Source organism: Lissotriton helveticus, chromosome 1_1 (assembly GCF_964261635.1).
Source record: "Lissotriton helveticus chromosome 1_1, aLisHel1.1, whole genome shotgun sequence".
Taxonomy (NCBI): Eukaryota; Metazoa; Chordata; class Amphibia; order Caudata; family Salamandridae; genus Lissotriton; species Lissotriton helveticus.
In genome coordinates, this window is record NC_136057.1 from 1,001,200,181 (window position 1) to 1,001,227,046 (window position 26,866).

Below are 26,866 nucleotides of genomic sequence, written 5' to 3' on the forward strand. Positions count from 1 at the left end.
CTGGGGTTGCATGGCCACACTCCCAAATGTTTTTTGTCAACTGGCCCCAAGGAGGTGGTGGTCGCAGGGGCGTGGAGGTGGTGGTCCCTGGGCCGTGGAGGGGGTCCACATGACCCTCTGCTATATTACTAAAGTGCAAATGCAATATATTCAATTTATGAAGTGCAAATGCACTTCACTATGTCCCGATTGTAAGAAGTGTGCGTTTATATGTGCAAAACGCTATATTTTAAAGTGCAATTGCAATCGAAGCAGAATTTTTATGGACATAGACATTGAAGTGCAAGAGCTTATGGTCTCTAGATCGAATTTAAAGTGCAATGTCAATAGACGCACAATGTGCAAAACACAAGTATTCAAGAGCAAATGCATTGACAGTACTGAATTGCTATAAAATTCCATGTCCAGTTTTCTCCTATTCACACCAATCCTTAACTCCTTTAAATTCTATATCTAAAATCATTTTATCATGCAAGGCAGATCGTAAAATCTAAAATACATTTCAATAGCACATTGGAATACAACATATATTTGTGCAAAGTTAACGGTATTGCGTAGTTGGGTTGAGAGAGTCTCATAAATGTACATGCAGTTCAGCATCTAAATTGTGTTAATGGGTGCCTCTATCCCCATCAAGCTAATTAATCTCAACTCCATTTTTCTCAGGGACAGTTGACGATCTCCTCGGCTGTCATTTTTCTTTATATGCTTAATACTAAAATATTGTAGTTCCTTTGCATCCCCTCCGTGCTCTTCCCAAAAGTGTTATGCAACAGGGTATGCAAAGTCTCGATTCTTTATCACTCGAAGATGTTGCAAGATTCTCAGTTGCATTCTGTTAATCATGCCATCCACATAATATTTTCAACATAGGCACTCTAAAACATATAATCCAAAATAATGGCTGCTTGTTAGATCTCCTAATGACTCCAACTTTCTGTAGGTGATATCTGGGCGATCTGTTAGTGCTTACTTAGTCTCATCAAATTTCAATGCTCCCCAATTATTTTGGATTATTTGCCTGATTTGTTTGTGCTGAATTTTGAAATAAATAATAAGATGAGTTTTTTCTTCTCATGGGTCTTTTCTCCTAGATGTTAGTAGTACATTCCCTGATTTCTTTCTTACTCTTTCCATTGCGTTCTCGATGACCTCAAATGGATAGCCTCTGGAAAGGAACCATATCTTCATTTAATTTATTTCTTCCTCAAAATACACAACTTCTGAGCTCTTTCTTCTGGCTCCTACATTTCCCCAAAGGGAATGCTCTATCTGAGGTTTTTCGGATGTCCACTGTTTCCATGAAGGATGCTATTGCATGCTGTTAGTTTTCTGTGTATATTGATGCAGGTGCACGTTTCTTATGTTGACCTCCATATCCAAGAAAGTGATTTTATATAGATATGTACATTTTTGTGTGTTTGTATGTATGTGTGTGTGATATATATATATATATATATATATATATATATATATATATATATATATATATATATATATATATATATATATATATATATATATATAGGACCTAGTTTCCATAGGAAAACCTTCTTTGTTTTGCCTATAACTTTGGCGCTGTTTGACCAGTCTTCAAGGAATTTTCAAAACTAGTACATACCTGAGTTCAGTTGTTGTGTTGAACATTTTAGGGGTCGAGAAAATGGGGGGGGGGGGGGGTTCCCAGAATGCTTTTCCCCCCATGTAATTTCACATAGGGATTTTAGACAGGACTACAGCCCAAAGCGTTGGATAGAATTACAGAAAGATCCCTTTTTGTGATTTGGTGTACATTACTTCAGTATTTGAGGGGTTATTAAAGAAAAAACAAAATTAGTATACCTATGGATGCAGACCCTCTGTGGATCTGTGAATTCGTACACCACCAGCAATGCTGTGATTGGGTGGCCACAAACTGGCCGGTAGATGGTGGCCTCAAAAATTAAGTGTACAGTGATTGAAGGGTTCAGGGTAGAGGTACCCTGGCCCCATGGGTGTGTTAGAGGGGTAGCAGAGGGACCCATGAAGGTCAAGAAATGCTCTTAATATGTTTTTTATCACGTGCGAGGATCAACCACAGCGCTCAGCACGGTCCCCATTCAAAACCGCAACACCACAAACACACCCATCCACAGACCAACTCACACCCACCCACTCACAAACCCACACAGGCACTCACACACACTCACTCAATCACCCTCATATTCTCTTGCACACCCACTCACAGACCCACGCAGTCACAGACCTACACAGGCACTTGCAGTCCCAGACACATGCAGGTACTCACACACCCATTCACAGATTCCGACAGGCACACTAAGACCCACTCACAGACCCACACAGGCACTCACACCCACTCGCAGAACCACACAGGCAGTGACAGACCCACTGACAGAGCCACGCAGGTTCTCACATACCCACTCACATATCTTTGCAGGCACTGACAGACCAACTCCCATGCCCACAAAGCCACTCACAGAACCAACCAGCCTCTCCCACAGCCACTCTCAAACTCATCCAGCAACTAACACACGCACAAAACTGCTCTCACATAGATGCATACAGCCACTCACCCTACTCATAGACCCATTCATCTACACATTGGGTATGTGAGTGGATGTGCCCCTTGGGCCGATATTTCCACACAATTTTGGATTCCTTGCCAAGTGCTGCCTATGGTCTCGGAGGCCCAAGCCATCCTGTCCCAGACTTTTGCGATGGCAGGGATGCTGCAAAGTAAACAATATGCTGCGGACTGGAAACTACCAACTTGCTAGGCAGAGTAATTGGTTTGTCAGTAGTAGTATGTTGCCACGCCTGTTTGAGGTCTACTGACTTTTCAGGGGGCCCTGGCATCCCTTATGGACCCTCACTAAAACAATTTCTGTGATTTGCCTCTCAAACAATACACAAAAATACAGAAACAGTTATACGTTAAACTAGTACATAAATTATGAACATTTCATTTAGTACAAAAAAATCGAAATGTTTTCATTTTATTTTAATGGGAAGCTTTTTAAAATTCCCTTTTAATTCTACAAGATTAAGTGATATGCTGGACTATAGCAAATAAGCAGTTACGCACCTCCTAAGTCTGTGTCGCAGAGCACCATGGACCACAGATTAATAACTGTTGTCTTGGAGGAAAAGAGGAATAAACAGCAACAAAAATTGATTTCCCAAACGGAATGATCCTCTTAGAATGTATCAAGTGACTTGTGTGGATTGTGTAGGCAGTCATGCAATTTGCAAAGCAATGTTTTTGATTGGGAAGCCAACCATTGAGATTGCAATATTTAAATAGATGGTAATCCTAGGGATTTAAAATGCTGCGGTGTCCAATAGGAACATAATTGTGTGAATTATATATGTGACTAAATTGATTTACAAGGCAGCCATTTTAATTTCAAGAACCGTTTTGGGGATTGCGTTCTTGAGAGCTGTAGAGGTAGTTGATGGGACGGTTGTGTGGGAAATCCCAGAAGTTGAAGAGGAAGACCTATTGTCGAAAAACTCTGGAGCTTTAAAGAATAGAACTGTAACCGCACTAGGTACTCAAAAACGATGCCCAGACCTCTACAACCTTAAACGTCTAGTAGTAGCGGCTCCCTGCTGGGAAGAGTGATTTTCCCATTAAACTATGTTATCTCTAGCAGCCAGATAGCAGATGGAATCTCCTTTTCGCTACCAGCAAACCGGTTTAATACAAGCCTCCATAGCAATGTACACTCCCCCACCTTGGCGATAAGGCAGATTCGGCGCTCGCGTGCTTTAAAGATGGGTCCACCACCCAGTCGCTGGGAGTCTCCACAGCCCCACTCTGCCTTTTGCCCCTTTCGTGACTACCGTAGAGGTTACCAACCATGTCAATTCCCGAATAGCCTTTAAGGTCAACAGGCTCCCCGGTCTGCTTCCTTGGTCTGCGGTCAAGAAAAGCCATGAGTCTGTAGGAAGAATAAATGAGGACTAACCGCACAAGTAATTTCTGGTGAGTAACTTGTACTTTTCATCCCTCATTTAGTGCCTAAATGCACGTGGATCTCATGGATAGCCTTAGTCTGACTTCAGTGCCTTCTGTTTATTATAGTGGGTTAACGAGACCATTTTGGTCCCTCTCGTCCATGAAATTGAATCGGTGAACGCCCAGATGAGAAGACTGGGGTGTCCAGAATTAAAGATTGGAGGTATGTAGGGGTCACGTCTGTGTTTTGACAAAACACCAGTATGTTTAACATAACAGATTTCCATCTCAGAAATATTACATGTTTACAAGAAGATCATGTGGAATACCTTAATTTCCCCCCCCCCCTTACCACCACCTTTGTTTTTTTTATCGAATATAGTTTGAAATGTATAGATCATGGATGTTGGTGCCAATGATGTTTGCTTGTGTTGCATTGCAGAAGCAAGTATAAGCAGTCTGAAGCAAGCAGCTCTGGTTAAAGCGCCTCTCATCCCGACACTGAACACAATTGTGCAGTATTTGGAAGTGACCCCCAACCAGGAGTACCTGTTTGAACGAATCAAAGGTGAGCTGTATAAAGCTTAAAATGAGATTCTAAAAATGTTTTTTTCCTGTCAGATAATCTGTTCTACAAAGAATACTAGCCTGTTGGGTGCCCTTGAGACAGTTGGACAGCTGAAGTTTGTATTGGTGTATTTTATCTATTTAATCGCCCTCTATCAAGTGTCCAGAAGCACGCGAGAGACCATGTAAAAGGAACATCAGTGTGTTCTAATTAATTAATCAAATAAAATCCTCCCATTGTATTGTATGATCACTGTAGGCTTTTCTTATGTAGGTCAACCAGGGCCGTTCTATCCATGCAACATTTTGAGGATGACCACAAACTGTGCAAATGATTCCAGTTTAGTCACTGCATGTAATTTTGATCTTGTGTGATATTCTGAAACTAGCATGGCTCTAACCTCTCATAAACCAGTGTAGGTCGACCCTGCTGTGTTGTATCGATATCGGCATTTGAAAGCATACCTTTTGTTTCTGTACCTTAGTTTTTGAGAGTTGGTAACCAATTAAAATATCTCATATAACATCCTAGAGAATGGTGCACTTTTAAATTATTTTGAAAGAACACACCCAGGCAGATTTAGGCTAACACAGAACTGGCTAAATCACAGAATAATTGGAAACAAAATGTTCGTATGAACACATTAGGATGAATATATAAAAAGAACAATAGATACAACAGACTGTTATGATATCAAAAATATATTTTTAATTTCTAATTCATTTAAAACATGATAAAAAGATGAATTGATAAGTATGACTTGAATCTACATGGAGTATGGAGTTATAAATTTGATGCATCAATATTGAATAACAATTCCATAGTAAAAATGATAAAATCAGAATCAAAATCAAAAAAGACAAAAACAGTTAAGATTCAATTTTTAGAGATGTTTTTCTAAAGTTGTGTTGAACTTGGGCTGTGTCAACGCGTTTCGACAATCACTTGTCTTCATCAGGACTTTCTACAATATGCAGCCACTTTTTTTCTTCTAGATAAAATAAAACAGTATTTAGATAAATATTTGGCCACACTTTCTAGGTTACAGTAAACAATTCTTCTTATTAATAACCAAGAATGACCACTCCATTACAACAATACATAACAGTCCATTTATAATTATAAAATCAAAATTCATTTCCTTAGCCAGACTTGTGTTTATATATATATATGATACTGCAGAATCGTAGAAACCAACTGAGCGTATTTATTTTGTAACCGGTACCTATATTCCTTTATATCCCCCTATGTCAAAGTACTGGAATGACTAGATGGGGTAGCCTATTGCTTCAAGATTCTAGAACAGAAAGGGGGAGTTTCAGGTATGTGGCAAGGTAGGAGTATCGTTATTTACATATGTTTATCTAAACATTTGGGGTTTGTACTTCATAGTTAAGATCAAAGAGCGTTGTAGAACTTGTCTTCCTAGCCTATTCAAGATGAATTAATTAAAAAATTCATAGTATATATTCACCATCAATTTAGTCGCAGATATTCAGGAAAAATGGAGTAGGGAGTGAGGCACTTTTAAATTATGCCTGTTATGCTGCAGGAGCTGTCTACGTATTGTTGTAGGTTATGGATGTAAATGGGTACCCATCAAGGAACATTCATAACACCCCATCCTTCAAGCACCTTCTGCCTGTTTTTTCTCATCACCCCTGGGCAAGCACTTGTCTTGTTGTTGTTTGTTTTAATCAAAAACAGTTCACGTGAGTGTTTGAAACTTTAGTAACCTAGAACAATTGTAGAATGGCTAAGGGGGGCTTTATTTAGCCACGTCTTCTCTTAGTCAGAGGAAAGCTCTCAGTTAGCAATAGAATGTGCATATCCAGCCTCTTTTTATACCCTTAAAAGATGCAGTCTGTCTGTCTGGGACTACATTAACAGAAATCAAGCACATTCTTCAGTCCGCATGACGTCTTCCAGGTAAAAGCCTATGAAGTGAACCCCTCATGGTTAGATCCACAACAATGCCATTGGGGAGCTAAATGACATTTTACGGACCTAACTTGGTGTTAGAGGGTCTATAGTTAACATCAAAACATACTTATTTCATATATAGAAGCATCTTGATGAAGTTCACATCCTCAAACATTTTGGAAACCTAAGGTCTCATTAAGATCTTGGTGGATGGGTTACTCCGTCACAACAGTGACGGATATCCTGTCCGCCGAAATATAAATCCCATTATGCCATATGGGATCTATATTTCGGCAGGTCGGATATCCGTCACCGTTGATATAGAGAAACCCATCCACCAAGATCTAAATCTGGCCCAAAGTCTTTTCTTGAAAATTAGACAGAAAAAAAGGTTTAAAATATCTTTAAATCATAGGGAGTTAGACTTCTCTGAGGAGAAATGCTTCCTGATGTAGTGCAAAATTAAAACTTCCAAGACAACTGAAAAGGGTGCATGGAAAGTTTGCATGTCTTTTATTTAAAAAAAAAAGCAGATAACCCAAATGCTTTCTTTTTGATAGTTTAGAAACAGGTTTTCCATTTTAATCTCTGCCTTTTCCATTTTTGTTTTGTCCTTAGAGAGCCAACATTGGCGAATCCCTGTAGGCCATTTTGACTTTTTTATCTATACCAGAATGAAGATTGAGTTCTTACCCAAGTCCTGCCATTGACCAGCAGTCTAGAAAGCTTACGCCTTGACACACACACACAAATGGTAATGGGAGGAATGCTTGCAATACGTTTAACCACTGGCAATCTCTCTTGGTAGCATTTCAACCCATCATTGTTTCGCCCACCATGCCATCTCAGATAAAACCCAGCCATATGCAAATCAGTCTTGCTCCTGCTCCAGTAGTAACTGTCCAGTCAATTCAGGCATGGATCAGGCTCAGGACATATTTGCTCATGGCAGGATCCAAATTGTGGTGGCATGGTGTGCGAAATAATGATGGGTGGGGATGCTGCCCAGAGTAATTAGCAGTTGCTGCAATTAATCCAAGCATTCCCTCTGTCACTTTTGTGTATACTTCAGTAGATCCTACTATGAATTTCCTTCGTTCATTCAGTTTCTTAACCAGGACTGCTTCTCTTCAGTGTACTTGGTCTCAGTACAGCTTAATTGAGGGTGGGAGGATGGATGTTTAAACTGTTAGTCACCAGCTCCAGATGGAATTGGATCTGGTGTATAACTGCCGATTCTAAAGTGTTGTAGGAGAACGGCAGACTAGAGATTGGATTATGTGCCCAGCACTGGTAGGCCTCATAAAAGTTTTTCAAACTTGCAACATAAAGGAGTCATGCCAGTGAAAACAAAATTAATAAAATTCTGGAACATAAGAGCAGTATCCAGTTGGAATTTGTTGCTAGTAAGTGATTTTAGTGGGCTTTTTTTATTTTCGTGGGCTAGTGTTTTTTTTGTCTATATTTATTTTTACCCTATATGTAAGCCAGTATTTTTCCGTAAGTTTACACCTGATGTAGGAAGGCCACTAGTGCACAACTCTGCTTTCTCTTTGCCAGACACCTTTGTGTGCATTTAGACATTCTGGTTCTCGTTGGCTAAAAAATATGTTCAAATGTTATTAGCACATGTAGCGCTTCATGTTATCTAAGCGTCCACAACCCTTTGTATGACTTTGACTGAAGATAATCAATAAGCTACTTCTCCATTATGCTTCAGCGATATCTCCGAACAAGCAATGCTATGTCTGAAACTCTTCATACTATTCCTCCTTGTGGTTGAATTTGATTTCCAGACCAACTTCGTATAATTCTGGTTTTAAAAAATGAACAGTTGAGGTAGAATACTCTTGAAGGACAGAGCATTTCAAAGCAATGATCCAGCAGGGATCTTACTGTGCTGGGCAGCATATCTAAAAATCAGCTGAAATGAGCTGAATGATACGAAACTTTCTGTGCTGTTCTTACTGTGCCTCTGCCTCAGAGAGGAAGATTTCTTCTGAGATGAATTGCTTTAGCTTAATGGGTATTGCCTTCTAGAGAGATTCAGTTTGTGTATGTATACTGTAAGAACAAAAGTTACTTACCTGTAAACTGGGGTTCTCCAGTATCGGTGTCTTTCATAGATTCACATGCTTGAATAATTCCCTGTCGTCGAAGTGGGAGTCCCACGGTACATAAAATAGTAGTAATATAAATATATATAAATAGAAAACATCATACATATACATATAAATATATAATATATAAATGAGAAAGTTAAAAGTACCATAGAACAATATAGGCCCATAGAAGCCTAAAGGGAGAATTCACTTTAGTAACATATCGCAGACATTATAATAGTCCACATCATAGCCAATCAGGCTGCAGCACCCTCTAGAACCTTCTCCTCAAACTCAAGCCCTCAGATTTTCGTAGCACCAAAGTGACCAAGAGTGCATGAGGAGAAGAGAGCCTCTGAGGGGAGGAAGGGTGGGTCGCATGTGAATCTATGAAAGACACCAATACTGGAGAACCACAGTTTACAGGTAAGTAACTTTTGTTCTTCTCCAGTATTGGGGTATCTTTCATAGATTCACATGCTTGAATAAGAATAGAACGCAGTACGCCAACACATGAGTCATAAAAGGCAAGAACAACAAATGCAAGCAAATCAATGCACCTAAGAACATTGCATATATATGAAAGAACCTTTTATGACAGGAGGCGGGAAGCAACAGAGGCTCACCTTCATCTGAAGAGATTTCGTAGCACCGCTTGACCCACAGCAGTGTCTGCAACGTCAGTTGCCTCCAGACAGTAGTGCCTTGTGAACGTGTGCCTGCTGGACCACGTTGCCGCCCTGCAGATTTGATGTAGAGGCACTCCAGCAAAGAGGGCGGTAGAGGATGCAACCACCCTCGTAGAGTGTGCTCGCACCGTAGCAGAAAGAGGCTTCCAGCTCGTTGATGGTAGAGGGAGATGGCAGAAGAAATCCAGCGAGTAATGGATTGTTACGTGACCGGATGTCCCTTGCGCATCCGTCCATAGGCCACAAAGAGCTGGTCCGATTTACGAAAGGCAGCAGTGCGTTGGATGTAGAATTTGAGGCAGCGCTTCAAGTCCAAAGAATGAAGAGAGCGCTCAGCGGGAGACTGAGGGTCTGGGAAAAAAGTCTTGAGAATGACAGGTTCATTAAGGTGGATGTCAGAAGGAACCTTAGGAATAAATATAGGATTCGTACAAAGTGTAGCAGCATCCCTTGAGAATTGAAGAAAAGGAGGCTGAATGGTGAAAGCCTGGATGTCGCTCACTCGCCTGGAGGATGTAAGTGCGAGAAGGAGGGCAACTTTCCAAGAAAAAAATGTTAAGTCCGCGGAATGAATAGGCTCGAAAGGAGGTCGGAGCAGCTGTGATAAGACCAGATTCAAACGCCAAGCAGGTGGTGGAGGCCGGATAGGTGGAAACATCCGGAACAGGCCCCTAAAGAACTGATGAATGATCCGGGAGGAGTACAGCGACGTGGAACCGTCGTGGCGAAAGCGGGAAATCGCGGCCAGGCAGACTTTAAGAGTGGAATGCGAAAGTCCCGACTTTGCCAAAAGGAGGAAAAAGGCAGGATTTGCTCAGGTGTGGCGAGCAGAGGATCGACCTTCTCCTTATGACACCAGACACAAAACCGTTTCCATTTCAGTTTATAAGTCTTGACTGTGGAAGGAGCGCGTGCACGAGCAAGGACTTCACTGCTCTCTGGAGCAATAGTCAGATGTGCAAATTCATTGTGCTCAGGTTCCAAGCGTGAACCTGGAGAGACAAATCTGGCCCTGGCTCATGGTGAGAAGATGAGGCAGGGGACGAAGAAGAATCGGATCGCACTGGGAAAACAGTAGAAGATCCGTGAACCACGGGCGATGCGGCCACTTGGGCGCAATCAAGAGGATGTGACACGGCTGAAGTCTCATCTTGCGTAGTAGGCGCGGAATCAGAGGGATCGCTGTAAAAGAGTCAACAAATTTGTTCGACCAGTTGATCGAAAACACATTCCTGCTCGATCCGCTTTGGGGATGCCGACTTGCGAAGCGTAGGCATTTGCGGTTGAGTGGAGTCTCAAACGGAACCAGCTCCGGCTGGCCCCACAAGCGAAACACATACTCGGTCGGTTGATGGAGTTCCCACTCGTGATTGTCCGTGGTCGATCTGCTGAGAGAGTCGGCAAGGGCGTTTGAGGCACCCGGCACGTGAACTGCTGTCAGCTGGACTCGATGATGAATCGCCCATTCCCAGATTTGTTGTGCCTGTCTGGATAGCAGAAGAGGTCTCGTGCCTCCTTGCTTGTTGAGGTAGTGCATACTGCTGCTTTTGTCTGTACGCACCAGTAGCGACTTCCCTTCCACCAGCAGCCGGAAAGACTTCAGAGCAAGGAAGATAGCCAAGAGTTCCAGGCGATTTATGTGCCACGTGCATTGAACTGGCGTCCATTTGCCCTTGACTGACAACCCTTCGAGGTGTGCACCCCAACCCTCTATCGAAGAGTCCGTCGTAAGAGTAAGCGTGGGGTCTGCGTCCTGGAACGGCCGCCCCGTTGCGATGTTTGGAAGGTGAGCCCACCATTCCAAAGCACCCTGAATGCGGGGGGTCAGGCAGACTGTCGTTGAATGACCCTGAGACTTGCCGACATTGTTTGTCCAATTCCTCTTGGAGGACTCGCATGTGGAGCCTGCAATTGGGGATCAGCTGTATGCAGGACCTTGCCATGCCTAGAAAAGATTTTAACATCTCAACAGAAGCGGACCTTCTTGAGCGTAGAAGAGCCACCATCTTGACAATGTGATCTTGTCGTTCCTGCGAAACAAACACCTTCGCCAGACGAGAGTCGAGTAATGCCCCCAGAAAGATCCTTTGCTGGGCTGGACGGACATGTGATTTCTCGTGATTGATGGAAAGACCCAAGGCGTGAAAGACGGATAGGCAAGTCTGAGTGTGTTGTCTTGCTGCAAGAAAGGTTTGAGCCTTTATCAGGCAGTCGTCTAAATAAGGGTAGAATTGTATGCCTTGTAAGCGTAGAAAAGCCGCAACCGGAGCCATGATCTTCGTGAAGACTCTTGGTGCGGAACGAAGGCCGAAAGGTAAAACTTTGAATTGGAAGTGTTTCGATCCCACTGTGAGGCGAAGTTACTTCCTGTGTCTGTGATGGATTGGCACATGGAAGTATGCATCTTGGAGGTCGATGGTGGAGAGGAACTCTCTGGGATTCAGGAACTGTAAAATTTCCAGCAAAGTCAGCATTCGAAATGTTTGGGATTTGATGAACTTGTTGAGGGCTCGGAGGTCTAAGATAGGGCGCCACTCTCCTGATTTTTTCCTGATAAGGAAAAAGCGGGAATGAAAGCCCTTGCCTTGTTGTAATCAAGCAACCACTTCGACAGCCCCTTTCTTTATCATAACTGCGACTTGCGCAAACAGTTCCTTCGAATGTGCTGGGGGAGGGCCAGAGGGTGGGCGGGTTGGAGATAATTTGAGACATTCGAGAGCGTGGCCCTTTAAGATGACATCCAAGACCCAACGATCCGAAGTTATTTTTGACCAATTGTAGAAGTGTTGGGAGATACGACCTCCAATTTTTCGAGCAGGAGAACACTTGACCCGTGGAAAGTCACTGTTTTTTAGAGGTGGCACCTCCTCTGTAGGTGTTTTTGCGTCAATAAGGCCTGGAATCGGATTGCCTATTCTGATAGGAGTAGCGCTGCTTGTTTTCACCAAAGGAGCGGTACTGTGAGGAGCCATGAAAATTGGATGAAGTACCTCTGCCACGTGCGCCACGAAAGGGCCGCTTCTGGTACTGGAGAGTACCTAGGGCATGAGCAGTGTCCGTGTCTTTCTTGATGGACTCTAAGGCGTCGTCCACATGCTTGCCGAAGAGAGACTCCATCAAAAGGCAAGTCGAGCACTCTTGCCTGCACCCCAGGCCGAAAAGCCATAGCCTTAAGCCAGCCCTGCCTCCGTAAGACTGCAGCACCTGCGAGCTGCCTGAAACCCGTAGAAGAAATATCAATTGCACAGTCTATAATTTCAGAGGAGATTTTCTCTCCCTCCTGCATGATCTTAAGGGCTTCTGCCCTGGAGGAGTCCGGAAGCAGGTCAACCAAAGCCGCGATCTCAGACCACATCTGACGGTCATATTGTCTGAGGATGGCCAAGGAGTTCGCCACCCTGACCGTCAGGGCAGCCATAGTGGTGAATTTCTTTCCAATGGTATCCAGGCGGCGACCCTCCTGATCCGGTGGCGAAGTTAACGGAGTTGCCGGGTTACGCGACCTTTTTGGGCGCCCTGCGTAATGACTTGGAGTCAGCTTTTGGTTGCGACACAAGACATGCCGGTGACTCCGCAGGTGCCTTATACTTTTCGTCAAGGCACGGAAGCACGGCCGGGATGGTGTTAGGCCGTTCCATTATTTTAAGTCCCTCCTGCCATATAAAGTCAATTATTGGTATCGTATGCACATGCTTTAGAGGTTGATCCTTGAAGTCATAAAGGAAACAGTCTTGTTGCTTGACCTCCATGGGCAAATGAAAACGCTTCGCAGCTCTCACCATCAAGTTGTGGAAACCCCCAATGTCCACTGGAGGAGAAGCCAGGGGAGAAGTAGGAGGAAGAGACGGGGTCTGGGCCCGATAGTTGACCCAATCTGCCAGGACAGCGTTGTCGTCCTGGTCCGTATCATGGCGGACGTCATCATCATCAGTATCTGGATCAGGAAGAATTGGTGATTTTGGTTGAGCAACAGGAAGTGGCTCCTGTGTCGGAGGAGGTTGAGCAGGAGAAGTCTGCGCAGAAGGTGGGAAACGACGATTATAATCGTCTAACATGTGCTGAAGGTTTGATATCAAAGACACCGGTATTTGTGCCATAGGAACCTCGTGGTCCACATCCAGTTTATCATCGTGAACTGGGAAGAGTGAACCTCTGTCATCATTGTCCTCATCCTCATAGTCCTGATATTTTATATTGAGCTCCGAAGGACTGGCAGCAGGACGAAAGGTGTCATCAACATAAGACCCATCCGAAGAATCCTCCTCTGCAGACGCAGAGTTGTGCAGGGGGCGCAGAACCACCTTGAAGAGCACTCGAAACCAATGGAGCAGGACGTTTAACAAGAGAAGCTTTCACCACAGTAAAGGTTGTTGCAGTAGCCAGAGAATCGTGTCCCGTCGACGGTCCCGTCGACTAGTTCGTGGTCGAAACCGGCGTCGAGGGATCTGCCAATGTAGAACAAGGCGTCGACGAAGAAGCGGGAGCCGTCGACGGAGCCAGGACCTTTGCCGTTGACGATGCGGTCGTCGTCGACGAGTTCTTCGTCGACAACGGAGCTGTTGACGAGGAGGTGGTCGTCGACGAGGCTACCGTCGACTAAGGCGGTACCGCCGACTAAGGTGGATTCATCGACGAGCGGCGCGTCGACTAAGCAGTCGTCGACGACTGCTTTTGTGGCAAGGCCGTCGACGAGACGGATTTCTTCACCGTTGCCAAAATCTTCACAATGGAGGTTATGGGCCTAACTTCTTGGCTCGTCGACGATGCGGACTTTGTCGTCATCGTCGACATAGAGCATGTCGTCGTCATCGTAGGCACAACATCGACGGATCTTGTCGACGGGCGCGTCGACGAGCTCATTGGCAAGGCGCCACTCGTTTTGGACGATGAGGGCACAGATTGGGACTGCAACGCCAGAGAACCAGGTCCCGTAGGCGTAGAGGCCGGCAGATCCCGTGGGGAGACAGACCTTGGAGCATCCACCAACTTGTTCCTTTTAAGAAAAGGAGAAGGCATCTCAGTCTCCGACCCACGTTTAAGAGAGGTCTTGGAATGGAAGGAAAACACGCTCTCCACATCAGACAAAGGATTTTCCGACGTCTTCAACCTCTGTAGCCACAGAAGGAGACGGGTCTCTCTATCCTTTAGGGTTTTTGCAAGTTTTGCAGAACATTTTCTTCAGTCCCTCACCTCATGGTCCGGGTACAGGCAGTAGATGCCCTTTTTATGAGGATCCTCATGGAACAGGTGAAGTTTTCCACAAGCAGAACAAGGCCTGAATAAAGATTTTTGTTGAAGACATTGCAGAAGAAGATGAAAAGGTATGAAGATTGAAGAAACTGAGCAGAGCTCAGAGAGACTCCCTTCACACGACTTGCGGTAGAAAATCTGAGGGCTTAAGTTTCTGAGGAGAAGGTTCTAAAGGCTAAAGGGTGCTGCAGCCTGATTGGCTGGGATGTGGACTATTATAATGACTTGGATATGTTACTAAAGTGAATTCTCCCTTAGGCTTCTATGGGCCTATACTGTTCTATGGTAGTTTTAACGATATATATATATATATATATATATATATATATATATATATATATATATATATATATATATATATATATATATATATATATATATATATATATCTATATATATATTTATCTATATATATATTTATCTATATATTTATCTATATATATATATATATATTTATATGTATATATTTATATGTATATATATCTCTATATAGATATATATATATTTATATGTATATATATATCTCTATATATATTTATGTGTATATTTATATGTATGTGTATATTTATGATGTTTTCAATTTATATATATTTATATTACTACTATTTTATGTACCGTGGGACTCCCACTTCGACGACGGGGAATTATTCAAGCATGTGAATCTATGAAAGAGACCCCAATACTGGAAAAACTCATTTCCCCTTAACATTCTCACAGGACGTATGTTTTGTATCATGGGATCTTCAGTGATGTTTAGTAACAGTGCAAGCTCCCTCCACGCGGATACAAGGGAAAGCATTTTTGAAAACCATTAAAATTAATACATTTTAGAGGAACAGCCTCTGGGACTGTTGATGTTCCCTTTTAAGATCTAGATTTAGTAGGTCCCCCTGAGCAAAAAGTATATAACCTTTCTTGTGTCGTTTCGCAGTACTTCAGAAATTAATCAGTTCAGCCAAAAATAAATGTCCAGAATAGAATGTCCGTGATTTTTTAATTCTTCTTCAGTTCTTATCTTCTCATGAACTCGTGAGACTATATTCTTCACACAAATGTATCTTGTTTTTTAGATCACAACACAACAGCCAACATGCATGTTTCGTCTTTGGCGCATCACCATAAAGACTTCCTCAGGGCTGTGAATACAAAATACAAACAAAGCCAACATCAGATACCTCTCCACTCATGGTGGGAGCTAAGCCTAACCTCCACCAGGTGGAAAAACCATCTATGAACCTTATATCCCTATAGGACCATCCTGCGGCACAGAGTTTGGCAACAAAGAAGAACATAAGTGAAAGCAGTATAACGTGAAATGAGATAGTGATAAAAAGTAAGAAGTATAAAAATGATATAAGTGAGAAAAAGGTCCTCTTATTTAACAGCCACCAAGAGTGACCAAAGATTCATCTGATAGGACATGCAACGCAGCGTGAATCCCAGCCTATAAGGTAAAACTACTTCTTCAATAAACTCACCTAAAGCAACAATCTGTATATTAATAAATTCCTTTTAAGTGTTGAGGCGAGTAAGGACAACTAAAAGTAAAAAGCATAATAAATATTTACAATACTTGACCCATATTTACAATTGAACACTAAACAGGCTAAATATCATAACAGTGACCCCTTACCTTAAACGTAAGTCAATACGAAGCATATCATTAATTCCATCATCTGATTTTCTTTACGTGCAATAGTATTATTCTCCTGTGTGAGAAAAGTAGCTCCTTAGTGTACAACCACAACTACCATGTATCATGCTTAACTTAATCAAAAACTAATGAGCCCAGATTTTTACCTTTAAAAGTAACAGCATCAATAATTCCTATCCCATATTAAAATCAATCTCAGGTCTGTCGTGGCAGGCCAATTAATTCCCTTCACATTTCCAGTCAGTAGCATACCATATTCAGTTAATGGATATGCACAAAATACGATATTGTGATGTTGTCAAAATTCAATAAACACCCTGAATAGCTCTCAGCGTATAAAACCCTTTAACTGAGGCCGATCCAATATATATAGGCGGTATCCTCACCTTCGGTATAACGCAGCCTCTCGCCCACGGAATCTGTAAATCGTTCAGCGTGCAACTGTGCCGCCATGTTAAATGCATAGAATCAAAAACGGACTACTCCAACGCGGCGCTCTCAAAATTCACGGGCGCCATCTTGGAATAGGTCCTAAATACTGAATCAGTGGGATAATATGTAAACCAAATAGCGTGTCCTAAGTTAAAACCAGCCGACTAAATCCTGCCACAGCAACCAATATGTAGCATCTAAAACTTCAGTAACTAAATCACTTTTCACGTTGCCCGCATGTCCCGCAGTGAAGGAATAATAAAGTGATGAAAAATTATATTTAAAAATAAAATAAAAAAGGGAAAAATCTGAAATTAAACAGTAATACAACAAATAAAGTGAATGTAAACATATAATGCAAATCCCAGACATTAAGTTTAAGAATACTGTACATATTTACAAATTTGGGGTTGAAACCTTTAGACATGGGGACAGAGAAAGTTCTAAACCAGTTCATTCATGCCCTCAAAAATTTCATAATTTCCAAAAATAGCCCAAACACAAAGGGCATATTGTGTAATTGCAATAGAATAGTAGTGGATTAGAGAAGATCACTATTGTTGTACCATGCAACCTAACACATCCTGATATTCACAGCAAAAAACAAAACATTGATGCCAAAGAGTATAGTTTAACATCCCAAAAAATATTGCAGTTCAGAATCAATATTTAATCCCTGGTCAACCGCACGTAATTTGAGAATCCATTTGGCCTCACATTGGCGTACTTTGAGTTCACTATTACCACCTCGTTTGTCACAGAAGATATGTTCTATGCCATGAAAGGTAAACTATAATTGTCCCCTCTGACTTGGACAGCTGTTAGCATGGTTCGCCAATGGATATCTAAGATCCAATTTTTTCAGGGCCCTAAAATGTTCTGCGATTCTGTCCTTTATGCACCTAATTGTACTCCCTACATAAATCTTTTGGCACTTACACCTGATCGCATAAACAACATACTTAGTACTGCAGTCAATATGTTGAAAGATCTTATATTTTGCTAGCCCATTATATTGAAATTCCTTGATACCGTTTTCTGCAAATTTGCACATACTGCAGTGCCCACATTTAAATGAGCCCATATTATGAGTATGACGCCATGTCGGTCCTTTATTTACAATTTTGGGATAGCTGGGGCTAATCATGCTACGTATTGTTAAGCCCCTTCTATATGAGATACTGGGTTTATTCTTCATATAGGTATTTATGCTTGGGTCTGACTTCAACAGGTGCCAATGTTTATTTAGGATGCTATAGATTTTGTGGGACCAGGGATGATAATTCGTTACCAATCGGATAATGTTAGATTTTTTCTTTTCACCCTTTGGTTTTAGTGTTTCATTCCTACTTAGCTTCAATGATCTCTTCTTGGCCGCATAGATAGTATCTTTATGGTATCCTCTCTCCTGGAAGCGTACTTCCATATCCTCAATACAGTTGTGGAAATCCTCGTCCCTACTATTGTTTCTTCGGGCTCTAAACATTTCCCCATATGGGATGGCATCAATCTGTCCCTTAGGGTGAGCACTACTACCATATAGTGTTGAGTTGCATGAAGTACTTTTTCTGTACAGACGGCTATTGATTGTACCATTGGTTATAAACAACTCTGTGTCTAGAAAGACAACACTCTCTTTGCTAGATGACATTGTAAATGACATATTAAATTGATTATTGTTCATGTGACCGACAAATTCATTAAGTTTCTCAGTACCACCTGTCCAAATAATCAAACAGTCATCAGTGTATCTTCCGTAATACAGAATATTTTCTTGCCATTTCGCACCCCCTGGGCCCCAGATATGCACCATCTCAAACCTCCCCATGAAGAGGCATGCAAGAGATGGCGCAAATCTGGAACCCATGGCAACTCCACACTTCTGTCTATACCAATCCTGGTTAAACAAAAATACGTTATGTTCCAAAATAAGACGTGACATTGTAATCAACATGTCAGAGTGCTCCATCATTTCAATGGGTCTTTTATACAGGAAATATTTTAGTGCCTCCAATCCCTGTTCGTGTCTGATATTCGTATACAAGGATACGACATCCAAAGTGAATAAGGTCATGGTATTGTCCCAATTAAAATCTGCCAGTATATTGAGAATATGGCCGGTGTCTCTGATATAGGAGGCTAGGTTAAGGACATAGGGCTGTAAAAATATATCAACAAACTCGGAGAGTCGTTCCAATGGCCCCCCTATTCCTGACACAATGGGCCTTCCTGGTGGTCTAGAGGCATTTCTATGAATTTTGGGCAATGTATAGATACATGGATAACGTGGTTTCACAATTTTAAGATATGCATGTTCATCATCATTCAACAAGCCTTTGATAATCCAATCTCTAAGTTCTGAATTTACAATTCGTGTAATTTCAAAAATCTGAGTGCCTGACAGTTTCACATAACATTCTGCATTTTCCAGCTGACCCAACAACTCAGCTTCATACATTTCTTTCCCCATCACAACTATATTTCCACCCTTATCCACTTCTCTGATAACAATTTGATTGTTTGAGCTCAATAATTTAAGGGCATTCTGTTCTCCTTTGGTTAAGTTATGTGAGACATAGGGTCTGCTGGATTTACTTAACATTTGGTCTTCGTATTTATCAAGTTCTTGATTGACAATACGATGAAAAACCTCTATTGTTCCCACTGGTAAGTTGTGGTGTCCACCTGGACTTCTGTCTTAAACCACTATCATCACTCCCATCTGTATTTAGATCAAGGTCTCTCACAACTTGATCCAAAGTGATCGGATCCTGCTCATTCTCCGTTATAGATAACAATAACACAGTGTCTCTGATATCTTGAATGGATTGGTTCCCCACACATACTTGTGCTTGTTGCAATGGTTTATTTTGTTGAACATTTGCAAAATATTTCTTAATCTTAAGATTGCGTACAAATCTAAACAAATCAATTTTCACATTCGACATGTCAAATTTTGGTTTAGGGCAAAAACTCATACCCTTCTTGAGCACAGAAATCATATCTTCTGATAGGACAACACCTGACAAGTTGATTATCTGGATATCACTTTGCAACCCAGTCTTTATTGTTTGTTCTTGTTCCACGATCTGGTGTGCATTCCCTTCCTCAAGTATGTGTGGGGAACCAATCCATTCAAGATATCAGAGACACTGTGTTATTGTTATCTATAACGGAGAATGAGCAGGATCCGATCACTTTGGATCAAGTTGTGAGAGACCTTGATCTAAATACAGATGGGAGTGATGATAGTGGTTTAAGACAGAAGTCCAGGTGGACACCACAACTTACCAGTGGGAACAATATCGAGGTTTTTCATCGTATTGTCAATCAAGAACTTGATAAATACGAAGACCAAATGTTAAGTAAATCCAGCAGACCCTATGTCTCACATAACTTAACCAGAGGAGAACAGAATGCCCTTAAATTATTGAGCTCAAACAATCAAATTGTTATCAGAGAAGCGGATAAGGGTGGAAATATAGTTGTGATGGGGAAAGAAATGTATGAAGCGGAGTTGTTGGGTCAGCTGGAAAATGCAGAATGTTATGTGAAACTGTCAGGCACTCAGATTTTTGAAATTACACAAATTGTAAATTCAGAACTTAGAGATTGGAATATCAAAGGCTTGTTGAATGATGATGATGAACATGCATATTGTGAAACCACGTTATCCGTGTATCTATACATTGCCCAAAATTCATAAAAATGCCTCTAGACCACCAGGAAGGCCCATTGTGTCAGGAATAGGGGGGCCATTGGAACGACTCTCCGAGTTTGTTGATATATTTTTACAGCCCTATGTCCTTAACCTAGCCTCCTATATCAGAGACACCGGCCATATTCTCAATATACTGGCAGATTTTAATTGGGACAATACCATGACCTTAGTCACATTGGATGTCGTATCCTTGTATACGAATATCAGACACGAACAGGGATTGGAGGCACTAAAATATTTCCTGTATAAAAGACCCATTGAAATGATGGAGCACTCTGACATGTTGATTACAATGTCACGTCTTATTTTGGAACATAACGTATTTTTGTTTAACCAGGATTGGTATAGACAGAAGTGTGGAGTTGCCATGGGTTCCAGATTTGCGCCATCTCTGGCATGCCTCTTCATGGGGAGGTTTGAGATGGTGCATATCTGGGGCCCAGGGGGTGCGAAATGGCAAGAAAATATTCTGTATTACGGAAGATACATTGATGACTGTTTGATTATTTGGACAGGTGGTACTGAGAAACTTAATGAATTTGTCGGTCACATGAACAATAATCAATTTAATATGTCATTTACAATGTCATCTAGCAAAGAGAGTGTTTTCTTTCTAGACACAGAGTTGTTTATAACCAATGGTACAATCAATAGCCGTCTGTACAGAAAAAGTACTTCATGCAACTCAACACTATATGGTAGTAGTGCTCACCCTAAGGGACAGATTGATGCCATCCCATATGGGGAAATGTTTAGAGCCCGAAGAAACAATAGTAGGGACGAGGATTTCCACAACTGTATTGAGGATATGGAAGTACGCTTCCAGGAGAGAGGATACCATAAAGATACTATCTATGCGGCCAAGAAGAGATCATTGAAGCTAAGTAGGAATGAAACACTAAAACCAAAGGGTGAAAAGAAAAAATCTATCATTATCCGATTGGTAACAAATTATCATCCCTGGTCCCACAAAATCTATAGCATCCTAAATAAACATTGGCACCTGTTGAAGTCAGACCCAAGCATAAATACCTATATGAAGAATAAACCAAGTATCTCATATAGAAGGGGCTTAACAATACGTAGCATGATTAGCCCCAGCTATCCCAAAATTGTAAATAAAGGACCGACATGGCTTCATACTCGTAATATGGGCTCATTTAAATGTGGGCACTGCAGTATGTGCAAATTTGCAGAAAACGGTATCAAGGAATTTCAATATAATGGGCTAGCAAAATATAAGATCTTTCAACATATTGACTACAGTACTAAGTATGTTGTTTATGCGATCAGGTGTAAGTGCCAAAAGATTTATGTAGGGAGTACAATTAGGTGCATAAAGGACAGAATCGCAGAACATTTTAGGGCCCTGAAAAAATTGGATCTTAGATATCCATTGGCGAACCATGCTAACAGCTGTCTAAGTCAGAGGGGACAATTATCGTTTACCTTTCATGGCATAGAACATATCTTCTGTGACAAACGAGGTGGTAATAGTGAACTCAAAGTACGCCAATGTGAGGCCAAATGGATTCTCAAATTACGTGCGGTTGACCAGGGATTAAATATTGATTCTGAACTGCAATATTTTTTGGGATGTTAAACTATACTCTTTGGCATCAATGTTTTGTTTTTTGCTGTGAATATCAGGATGTGTTAGGTTGCATGGTACAACAATAGTGATCTTCTCTAATCCACTACTATTCTATTGCAATTACACAATATGCCCTTTGTGCTTGGGCTATTTTTGGAAATTATGAAATTTTTGAGGGCATGAATGAACTGGTTTAGAACTTTCTCTGCCCCCATGTCTAAAGGTTTCAACCCCAAATTTGTAAATATGTACAGTATTCTTAAACTTAATGTCTGGGATTTACATTATATGTTTACATTCACTTTATTTGTTGTATTACTGTTTAATTTCAGATTTTTCCCTTTTTTTTTTTTTTTTTTAAATATAATTTTTCATCACTTTATTATTCCTTCACTGCGGGACATGCGGGCAACGTGAAAAGTGATTTAGTTACTGAAGTTTTAGATGCTACATATTGGTTGCTGTGGCAGGATTTAGTCGGCTGGTTTTAACTTAGGACACGCTATTTGGTTTACATATTATCCCACTGATTCAGTATTTAGGACCTATTCCAAGATGGCGCCCGTGAATTTTGAGAGCGCCGCGTTGGAGTAGTCCGTTTTTGATTCTATGCATTTAACATGGCGGCACAGTTGCACGCCGAACGATTTACAGATTCCGTGGGCGAGAGGCTGCGTTATACCGAAGGTGAGGATACCGCCTATATATATTGGATCGGCCTCAGTTAAAGGGTTTTATACACTGAGAGCTATTCAGGGTGTTTATTGAATTTTGACAACATCACGATATCGTATTTTGTGCATATCCATTAACTGAATATGGTATGCTACTGACTGGAAATGTGAAGGGTATTAATTGGCCTGCCACGACAGACCTGAGAATGATTTTAATATGGGATAGGAATTATTGATGCTGTTACTTTTAAAGGTAAAAATCTGGGCTCATTGGTTTTTGATTAAGTTAAGCATGTTACATGGTAGTTGTGGTTGTACACTAAGGAGCTACTTTTCTCACACAGGAGAATAATACTATTGCACGTAAAGAAAATCAGATGATGGAATTAATGATATGCTTCGTATTGACTTACGTTTAAGGTAAGGGGTCACTGTTATGATATTTAGCCTGTTTAGTGTTGGTCATCCAATTGTAAATATGGGTCAAGTATTGTAAATATTTATTATGCTTTTTACTTTTAGTTGTCCTTACTCGCCTCAACACTTAAAAGGAATTTATTAATATACAGATTGTTGCTTTAGGTGAGTTAATTGAAGAAGTAGTTTTACCTTATAGGCTGGGATTCACGCTGCGTTGCATGTCCTATCAGATCAATCTTTGGTCACTCTTGGTGGCTGTTAAATAAGAGGACCTTAATCTCACTTATATCATTTTTATACTTCTTACTTTTTATCACTATCTCATTTCACGTTATACTGCTTTCACTTATGTTCGTCTTTGTTGCCAAACTCTGTGCCGCAGGATGGTCCTATAGGGATATAAGGTTCATATATGGGTTTTCCACCTGGTGGAGGTTAGGCTTAGCTCCCACCATGAGTGGATAGGTATCTGATGTTGGCTTTGTTTGTATTTTGTATTCACAGCCCTGAGGAAGTCTTTATGGTGATGCGCCAAAGACGAAACATGCATGTTGGCTGTTGTGTTGTGATCTAAAAAACAAGATACATTTGTGTGAAGAATATTGTCTCACGAGTTCATGTGAAGATAAGAACTGAAGAAGAATTAAAAAATCACGGACATTCTATTCTGGACATTTATTATTGGCTGAACTGATTAATTTCTGAAGTACTGCGAAACAACACAAGAAAGGTTATATACTTCTTGCTCAGGGGGACCTACCAAATCTAGACTTTATGATTGCAATTGTAACAAGTTGCAACTTGGCAGTATAGGGTGGTGACTGTCTGGACTCCCTTAGTAGCAGATTATAAAATATCTCATAGAGAAACACCTAAATCATCAGACATTGCGCAGGAATACCTTACTGCCCTCTGGTTGGAAATTATTCCCTTTTAAGATGACAGATCTTGAAATAGTGAGTGGATGATACAGATGGAGTGTGACAATGCAATGTTTCTTTAAGCTGGCCATTCTCACTTTTTAGTTCTGGCTTTGAAAGTTGAGGCAGTGAATTTTTGGTGTTCTATTATTTTAACAGGTTTTTTGTCGAAATTCAATAGGTGCTTTTGATTAAAAAAAACTGCATTCGATAGCTTTTGGTGATGGGTACTACTGTTGTACCTTTTTTGTGAAATAACTTTATTTTTGTTGCAGTGTTTTCCACAAAATCGCCATTATTTTGATGTTTGAAATGTAACATCATCGTAGAGGGGGTCATATGCCCTTCGCATCCTGTACTTCCCTACCAGTTCTGCAGTTGATTAAGATCTAATTGTTATGAACAAGTCAAGGCAGACTTTGAAACACCTGGAGCCATGTCATACTTTGTGCCCCGGGGCGCAAAGGTCGTGTACACCCACCTTCTGCTCTCCAGGGCACAATGGGATTACAGAAGGGGCTGCAGATGATTGTGTCTCCCCTTCTGTAATACTCATAGCACTGGCGTATATGTAGCACTAGCGCCATCATGAGAGGGTATTCCCTCTTTTGCATGAGGGAGTGGTCCCAAGCAAATGAGGGAATCTCTTTGCGTCTACGCCGTGCCTTTTTTAGAAGCGGGGGCAGATGCGAACAGGCAGTTGGGAGGCACGCTCAGTGTAACACAATAAGGTGGCACACTCCGTGTACCACAAATAAATGGCACTCTGTCAGTGTGCCTCCTGAAGGCAGCTTTCAAGGTGGTAAAAGGGGAGCCCTTGGACCCCCCCTAGATATGTCCCTGCAGGCTGGTGCAGTCACTTACTGCACCCGCTTGTGGGGGGATCTCTGCCCCTCTTTAAAGTGCAGGTGGCATGCCGCCTGATTTGTTAAACAATCCTCTGTATTTCATTGAATCCTTTGCCTCCAAGGCAGCATAGAAACACTGTCCCCGTTTGCACCTTCTGCACCTGTTTGAAGCTAGGACAGTGCACCCTTTTCTTAATACGGCCAGTGGTAGGAATTTAGCTCTGACAGCAGGAACATCCTAACGGATTATCCACAAGATTCTTCTTTGTGATTGTGACTTTGAGAAAAGCCTAAGGGAGCTGCCACTTCCATTGTTGTTCAGGGTGCTGAGACTTTAAACATTGAGAGTTGTTTCCTCAACGGTATCAAACGCAAATTGGACCCAAGCATTGAAAAAAAACATCTCTGTTTCAAGGAAATGAATTTTACCATTATACGTGTCCGTATATGAATTGCAAAAGGTGACTCCTCTGGGGAAGCCTCTAACTAAAATGATTGTTAGGAAAAAAAAAAAGTTTCAGGAAGTACTTACTAGAGGAACTCACAAGGCTGTAAGTAAGTGTTGATGTTTGAAGCCATGGTATCATAACGTCAGCTCAGCTGTACCATGATTTCGGAAATGTATTGTACATGAAATATGTCTGATTCTTTTTATTTGTCTAATTTGATCCATCTGTAGTTTTAATGACAACTCAGTAGGTTGGCAGTAAAAGTTAATTTTGAATAAGAGCAATGTGTGCTTACGTCATGCTTCCTTTCAGGTTTATTAACCTAGGTTTCAATAGGATTCCTTGCCAATCAGATAGTATCATACACAGAGTGTACTTAATTTGTGTCCTCTTAGTTCTAAACCGTAATGTGAAGCAGTCATGATGGCTATTTTTTATATTAGACACATTCCCTTTCTCCTTTTGGTTTAAGGGCAGCCCTTTATTGTATTTATTGGTATATTTTTCATGTCTGCAATGAAGAACAAGTTGGTGTTTATTCAAATGCCCAATATGACAACAATATTCTACTTGAGCAAGCAGGGATGTAAAAGAATTGAGGACCCTTTGAAGGGATTTTTAGGCATTTCTGATTGAGAAGTCTCAAGTAGTATGCCAAAGTAGCGCATCTCCCAAAAGTGCAGATCTAACAAACCATGACCATCTCCAGAATCACATTGATGTCTACGTGATGTCAGTTTCCAGTGTAGATCAAACTATAGTGCTTTTGGTATAATTTAAAAAAATGTTATTTCCAGCAGAAAGGTCTTTTTGCACCGTAGGTATGAAAAGGGATCTCTGGTAGGGCTTAAAATGGCTAATCAAATTTGGAAATGTAAACAATTTTATGTTTGTTACGATTCTGTGTGTACAAGCTATCTGTCCTCCAAACAGTTCTTAACCCAATAAATTGTTACTTTTTGCGTGACATGTTACAAAAGGCCACCAAACCCCATCCAGAGAAGTCCGTGGTCCAGTCTAAAAATGGAACAGAGCTTCCAGAGCCTTTCTTGGGAACGTCTCCATTGCAAACTTTTATAGAGTAGCACCTAGTGATTTATGTGTCTATTCGCACTGTGCTTCTGCCTTCGCTTTGACTCTAGAACAGACTTTAAAATTGACTCGTTTTTAAAATCCTCCTACAGTTTCTAAGATCCTACTGCACATTCTGAATTTCACAAATAACCGCTTGTATACCAAAGGACACTGCTTTTGTACTTGTTGTCAGCCTGGCTGGCTGAAACACACTGTCCATATTTACACTCCATAGCACTACTGCATATTCCCACCACTTCTTAAATTCTTTCCTTCAATAATGAACATTGAGTTTTGTTTTTTTTACCCTGAATGTTCCTTTTTGAATGTTTAATTTTGCATCACTCATCAATTAATGTGCTTTTAGAATGAGTTTTTCTCTAGAGTTTTCTAGGAATCCCAGACATCTGCAGGGTTTAAGCATTCAGCAAAGGTTCCCATGATGGAAAGGTTAATTGGGTAACTTTTGCATTTCTTCTAGAGCTCTCCCAAGGAGGATGCATGAGCTCATTCCGGTGGAATGCAGGAGGCGAATTCAAAGGACGCAAATGGGACACAGATCTACCCACAGACTCTGCAGTAAGTAT

At 41.2% G+C, this 26,866-nt stretch overlaps 1 protein-coding gene across 1 annotated transcript in view; it reads left to right on the top strand.

The window, feature by feature from the left end:
* Positions 1-26,866, top strand: part of TMEM209 (transmembrane protein 209) — a 310,927-nt gene that overhangs the window by 219,377 nt on the left and 64,684 nt on the right. Inside the window, exons 10-12 of the mRNA XM_078677577.1 lie at positions 4,088-4,184; positions 4,404-4,529; positions 26,761-26,858. Coding sequence (XP_078533703.1) covers positions 4,088-4,184; positions 4,404-4,529; positions 26,761-26,858 — 321 coding nt within the window. The remainder of the gene's footprint in view (positions 1-4,087; positions 4,185-4,403; positions 4,530-26,760; positions 26,859-26,866) is intronic.